General features: G+C 39.2%; 1 protein-coding gene across 1 annotated transcript in view; it reads right to left on the bottom strand.

Moving 5' to 3' along the window:
* The window catches only part of faah2b (fatty acid amide hydrolase 2b), a 14,014-nt gene extending 7,865 nt beyond the window's left edge, over positions 1 to 6,149 (bottom strand). Inside the window, exons 1-5 of the mRNA XM_037675702.1 lie at positions 5,870 to 6,149; positions 3,814 to 3,896; positions 3,548 to 3,684; positions 3,168 to 3,377; positions 1,414 to 1,533 (exon numbers count right to left, since the gene is read on the bottom strand). Coding sequence (XP_037531630.1) covers positions 1,414 to 1,533; positions 3,168 to 3,377; positions 3,548 to 3,684; positions 3,814 to 3,896; positions 5,870 to 6,052 — 733 coding nt within the window. The 5' untranslated portion in view covers positions 6,053 to 6,149. The remainder of the gene's footprint in view (positions 1 to 1,413; positions 1,534 to 3,167; positions 3,378 to 3,547; positions 3,685 to 3,813; positions 3,897 to 5,869) is intronic.
* Positions 6,150 to 6,935: the final 786 nt, after the last annotated feature.

Raw genomic sequence — 6,935 nt, 5'->3', positions numbered from 1 at the left:
TCATATTACTAATATTACAAATATTACTCATTTTTATAGTATTAATCATATTACTAATATTACTCACATGACTGGGACAGTACAGGATACTGTACAGTACAAATTTAACGAAAAAATAAAATATTTCGGACAGGTGCCGCCATTTTCTAGTTTTCTCACAATAAGCCTACACTGTATCCCCCGCTCATAACGACTACATTTCCCAGAAGCCAACAGGGTCCCTGGCCAGAAGCCCCATTTCCTTCTGCTGAAATATTAGACGGAAATTTTTGATCTGATGGAAAAAGTTCGGAGCTTATTACAGCGACTTCGGCGCCCAGCGCGTACAGAGAGCCGCACAGAACCCACCGAACCGGAACAGAACTGGACCTCCAGACACATCAGTGAATCTTGAGAGCTGGTAGCCAGCTCACGAGGACCTCCGAGCGGGGATGCGCTGGTAAGTAAATTTTAGCAGCTACATACAAGTATGTTGTTAAAATTAGTAGGTTTAAGAGTTTAGAACATTGATCGTGGGCGTCGTTGCTGCAGGGTTGGTCTGCAGAAACGAAGCGAGTCGGACCAGAACCGAGAGCTGTTGCTGTTCTGCAGAGCTGGAAAAATTTAGTAGCTACATAAACGTAAGTTGTTACATAATTTTTTTTTTTCATTTAGCCTTTATTTATCCAGGTAGTCTCATTGAGCCACGAGAACTCTTTTTCAAAAGAGACCTGTTTGGGGAGCAGATGGGGGTTGAGGGCCTTGCTCATGGGCCCAGGGTGGGGCGGATGAGGGTGGGGGCAGGTGTGGGTGCTTCACCTACCCCACCCACATTTTTGATGCTGTTGGTGCCGGGGCTTGAACCGGCGATCTTCCGATCACAGGCCCACCTTCTCTAACCTCTGCGCCACCACTCCCCCCAGTGACGTAGGTTTAAGAGTTTAGAACATTGCAAGAGTGTGGGAAGAGTTTCTAAAGCCTTAAAATATCTATAAATACTAAATATGATGTTGCTACTTTGCGGATTTTCACTTATTGTGTGTGTGGAACCTAACCCCACAATAAACGAGGGACTGCTGTACAACATGCCGAGGCTTCACAGGATCGCTGCAACCTGTGTGGTCGGAACAGTCTCTCTTCTTTAGCTTTGAAGCTGTTAACCAGACAACATGGAGGACTGTCCACTCCCTGAAGAACTTTTTTCAGGTTTCTAAAAGCTTCACTGACCAGCAGCAGCCACTTCTCCAGCCATAAAATGAAAACGGCTCCACGGCCGGCTGAAGGTGTGGCAGGAAGCGAACAAACCCCAGGTGAGTCAGCCTCTACATCGAGCTGATCCTCTACAGGTTAAACCGCTTCACAGACGTTTCCATGAGACGAGTGGACGTTTAGTAAAAGAGCTCACGTAGGGACGTCACCTGCAGCGTCTCTAACCTGGAGTGGTTTTATGGCCAAATATCCCGTTGAAAAAACACGGCATGCGGATGCTGCCTCCGATGTCGGAGCCCACGCCGATGACCGCTCCTGCTGCTCCCAATATGCTGCCCTCCCCCCCTGAGGACAGAAGACAGAGGGACAGAAGAAGACATGAACCAGCAGCCAGGACAGTTGTAGTCTCACGCTAAATAGTTCAGATATTTGTGTGAATGCTATTGTCACTTCTACTTTCTTCTGTACATTTTTCAGCATCTTTCTCGTTCCACAGTTTTTGTGCTATTTCAACAAATCATAAATCAAAACATTCAGCTCGTTCAGGACAATCCTGCTATGACTTGTATTGGTGCAACTTTAGCTTTTTGAAATATTTAGCCTTTTCTGCCTTTTTTTTCCTCATAAAAAATAAATTGAGCTCATTTTACATCCTTCAAATCTTTAGATCCGTTTACAACCTTTTACTGCTCCTTTCACATTTTGTTCTGCTTCAGCTTCTTTCAGCTTCCTTGTGCAAATTTTTACATTTTTCAGCTACTTTCAGCTGATTTCAGCTGTTTTTCCAGCTGTTTTGTGCTCCTTTCAGATTCTTTCCACTAACTAGAATATTTTTGTGCTTCTTCTTACTCCTTTCAGTTGATTTCTGCAAGTTTCAGCTATTTTTGCTATTTTAGCTTTCAGCTAGCTGCTTTATGCTAATTTTAGCTTTTTTAGCCAATTCTACATTTTTTGCACTAATTTCAACGTTTTTCAGCCTAATTCAGCAAAATGTGCTCCCTCTACTTCCTTCTGGTAATATATGCTTCTTTCGGCTTGTTTAGCTACCATACTTTAAGCTGTTTTTTTTTTTTTTGTTGCTAATTTCAGCTTTTTTCAGATCATTTTTACTTTTCTGTGTTAATTTCTGTTTCTTTCAGCCTAATTGGGCAAACGTGTTCTTTCTGCTTTCTTCTGCTAATTTAAGCTTGCTCTATTATTTCAGCTAACTTTTTAGCATTGTTTAGCTAATTTCAGCTGCTTCCAGATAAATTCAAGTTTTTGGTGGTGATTTCTGCTACTTTCAGCCTAATTAATTTCTTTATGGTAATTTTAGCTTGTTATGCTCCTTTCAGCTAGCTTCAGATACTATTTAGCTGTTTCATGCTAAATTTAGCCTTTTCAGCTAATTCTACATTTTTTTAGTTAATTTCAGCTCTTTCCACTTCCTTCTAGTAGTTTAAGCTTCTTTCTTCCTTTTCAGTTACTTTTCAGCATTTTTTTGTTGTTGCTAATTTCAGCTTTTTAGCTAATTTCATAATTTTTGTGCTCATTTCTATTTATTTAAACCTAATTCAGCAAATATGTGTTCTTTCTTCGGCTAATTTAGGCTTGTTCTTCCATTTCAGCATGTTTTTTTTTTTTAGCTAATTTCAGCTGTTTTTCAGCAAGTTCTTCTGCAATAAGCATTCACACTGCATTCTTTCAGGAAATGCAGTTTCTCTAGTTTAAACTGAGGTTCAGTGACATGAGTATGAGTCGTTAACATCTTACTTGTTGTAGGTAACATTTTAAGATGGAAGATCCACTCAAATTAGTGGTTGGCTGATCAGTCCAATCAGAATTAAACCCTTTTTTTTTTTTTCCCAAAATAAGGTTGTTTAAGATACTTTTTACTTATAGTGTAAACCTAAAGTCAAAATATTTCAACTATCCCTTCAAAGCTGTGAGACGAAAGCTTTAATGGTTTCTGATTCGTTCCATTCAGCAGCATCACTGACCTGAGCTTCCTCCTGGTATCCTCTCCAGGTCGTACGGGTTGCTGGTGATGCCGTACACGTGGTTGTTTGATTCCCACCACATGCACAGCTCGCTGGTGTTGGTGACGCCCAGAGGGATGGCCCCCGCTCTTTTCAGCAGGGCCACGGGTGGAGAGTCCACGGAGGCCACCACTCCCCGCCTGGACACCAGGCCTGCGCTGAAGGGCATGCCTGCAAGACGAGAACAGGTCGAGCGCTAAGAGGAATTTCAACCATGTGAAGCTCCCAGTTTCACAGAGTGTGTTGGAGGGCGTGGAAGTTTATAACAGTAACGGATCAAATGTCAACTCAAACGTTTGTAACCAAGGCGGCAGAAGGAGGATCTGGTTTCAGGAAGTTACCCTGGAGGGAAAAGGACTCTTTGACTGACAGCGGGACTCCTAGTAAAGGCAGCCGGTCCTCCAGCACCTCCTCTCCACCCGTCTCCTCCTCAATGAGCTTATCAACCTGAGCTGCTTCCTGGAGGGCGGCAGCAAACCTGGACAACAAACAAACAAACAAACAAACATATTATTTGACCCACTTCTGTTTAAATCTTAAAAAACGTTTAGGTTAGGCCTCAAAGTGAAAACTCTAAAACTATAACCGAGACAGAGTTAGTTCTTGCCTGTCTTTTACGACAGCGTTCAGAAACGGGTTCACTTCCTGGATCCTGTCGATGTAGGCCTGCACCACCTCCACACTCGACACCTGCAGAAACACAACTTTTAAACGGTGCAGGACGCACAGAGGCGCACAACTGCAAAACAACAAGCAAAACAAACTACAGACTCTGAAACACTGGGAGTTAGAAACATTATTTTAACATAAACATTTCCAGAACCGACGTCTGATGATGAAGTAACTCGTAAAAATATTGAGACGTGATGAATAATGAATGTTTATGAAGCATTCACTCTATTATGATCCGTTGTTCTTCCGTATGTTTTTCAGCATCTTTCTCGTTCCATCATTTTTGAGCTATTTCAACAAATCATAAATCAAAACTTTCAGCTCGTTCAGGACCATCCTCCTGTGACTTTTGGTATTGGTGCAACTTTAGCTTTTTGTAATATTTTAGCCTTTTCTGCCACTTTTTCCTCATAGAAAATGAATTGAGCTCATTTTCCATCCTTCAAATCTTTAGATGTGTTTACAACCTTTCACATTTTGTTCTGCTTCAGCTGCTTTCAGCTTCCTTGTGCAAATTCAAACATTTTTTCAGCTAATTTCAGCTGTTTTTTTCAGCTGTTTTGTGCTCCGTTTGGAGTCTTTCTTCTAACTACAACATTTTTGTGCTGCTTCTAACTTCTTTCTGCACATTTTTAGCTTGTTCTGCTACTTTAAACTTTTTTCTGCTATTTCAGTTACTATATAGCTGTTTACATGCATTTTTTTTAGCATTTTCAGATAATTCCACATATGTTGTACTCATTTAAACTTTTTTCAGCCTAATTCAGCAAAAACGTGCTCTCTCCACTTCCTTCTGGTAATTAGGCTTATTTCTGTCCTTTTAAAACTACTTTGTACTTTTCAGCTGTTTTTTTTTGCTAATTTCTGCCTTTCTCACATAATTTCTACTTCTTTCTGCCTAACTGGGCACAAGTTTGCTCTGTCCACTTCCTTCTGGTAATTTAGGCTTCTTTCTGACTTTTCAGCTAATTTCAGCTTTTCTTTAGCTAATTAACTCATTTTTGTGCTCATTTCTACTTATTTAACCCCAATTCAGCAAATGTGTGTTCTTTCTGCTTTCTTCTGCTAACTTGGGCTCGTTCTTCCAGTTCAGCTGCATTTCTGCAAACTTCAGCTTGTTCTGCTAGTTTAAGCTTCTTCTGCTATTTCAGCTACTATTTAGCTGTTTAGATTAAAATTTTTAGCGTTTTCAGCAACATTTTTTGCACTCAAGTTTTTTCATCTTAATTAAATATGCTCTCTCAACATCCCTCTGGTAATTAAGCTTATTTCTGCATTTTTAGCTACTTTTCAGCGTTTTTTTTTTTCTTTTGGGGGGGCTAACTTCTGCCTTTTTCAGATAATTTCCACTTTTTTGTGCCAATTTCTGCTTCTTTCAGCCTAAATTGGCACCTTTTTTTGCTCTCTCCACTTCCTTCTGGTAATTTAGGCTACTTTCTGACTTTTCAGCTAGTTTTCAGCTTTTTTTAAATTGTTGATAATTTCAGCTTTTCTTTAGCTAATTAACTCATTCTTGTGCCCATTTCTACTTATTTAACCCTAATCCAGCAAATGTGTGTTCTTTCTGCTTTCTTCTGCTAATTTGGGCTCGTTCTTCCAGTTCAGCTACATTTCAGCTGTTTTCAACAAGTTATTCTGCTTTAAGCATTCACACTGCATTTTCGCAAGAAATGCATTTTCTCTAGATTTAAATTGTGTTTAATTTAAACAATAAACAGTTTGGTGGTGGTGGGGGGGGGGGATGATTTGATGCTGACTCACATAATACGCAGCTCGCACATCAGCTGAAACACATGAGACATGTCCTTCAGCTGTTGTTGCATCTAAACAGCTGCAGAAGCATAACTCAACTTTATAAATAGAAATAGTTTCAGCTGCTTTCATTCTAAAACTGCGTGGCAGCGCAGGTTCTCACAGCTGTCAGTTTGTGGGGATGATGACGACCACTAGCATGAAGCTTTCTTCCACCAACAAGCTAAAACTTTGCGCACCTCTTTCCGCCGGATCTTCTTGGCGAGCTGCGTCGCTGACAGGAGCAGCAGCGGGCTGCTGACGGGCGGCAGCTTCTTCGCAGCGGCTCTCCGAGGGGAGAAGAACTGAAAAACCATGAAAAAGAAGCCCGTGACCGTCCGGAAGAGCCACGTCTGAGCTCTCTCCAGGCGGCTCAGCGCCATGTTGCCTGCGGGGTACACGAGAGGAGGACGGAGGGTCAGCGGCAGCTCGATGGTCCGATGGTCAGTAGCAGCAGATACCTGTTGGTCAAGATGGCGCAGGTTAGACGACGCCGGAACCGGATGTGTGGTTCTGGATTTCAAAATAAAATTATCTTTAACATGGCACAACTGCTCCAAATAAATTCAAAAAAGTAAAAATAATCAAATAAAAAGTTAAAAACAAAAAACAATTGGACTTTATTTGTAACAAAAGACGTTTCACTTCTCACCTGAAGCGCTTTCTCATTTCAAATAAAGTTGACAACAACAATAATAAAAGGATATTATGGTGTTATTTTTTTTTTAAAATATATTGTTGTATTATTCGTTTTTTATTAAATAATTACTAAATTAATTTTAGTACACTTAAAAAAAACTTCATAGAAAAGTTTATCTATGTAAAACTCAAATTTACAAGCATAATTTAAAATCCACTAAAGATAATTTTATGTTTTTTTTATCCAAATGACATTTTATCTTCAATATTTGATTTAATCAAAGTAGTATAATAATAATCAGTGTTTTGTTATGTGCAAAATCCTATTGTGTGATTAAGAATTTAAATTATTTGTTTAAATCAGTATAATATATATTTTTAAATAAGACAATAAAAAATGATTTTAATGACATGTTTATTTTATTCATATGCACACTTAGTGTATAGACACAATGAAAACTGGCAAATTATTTCAATTATTTTTAAAAAGGAAATAATAACCAGAACGTTACAAATAAACTTTTAAAATTTCTCTCTTTCTATATATACAAATATATAAATATTGTTATTAAGATTATTATTTTTTATCAACAAAGTTTTTATTACACCCATTTCTTTGTAAAACTT

Source organism: Nematolebias whitei, chromosome 1 (assembly GCF_014905685.2).
Source record: "Nematolebias whitei isolate Nwh7 chromosome 1, NemWhi1, whole genome shotgun sequence".
Lineage (NCBI taxonomy): Eukaryota > Metazoa > Chordata > Actinopteri > Cyprinodontiformes > Rivulidae > Nematolebias > Nematolebias whitei.
The sequence above is the reverse complement of the archived record's forward strand: the minus strand, read 5'-3'. Positions and strand labels throughout refer to the sequence as shown.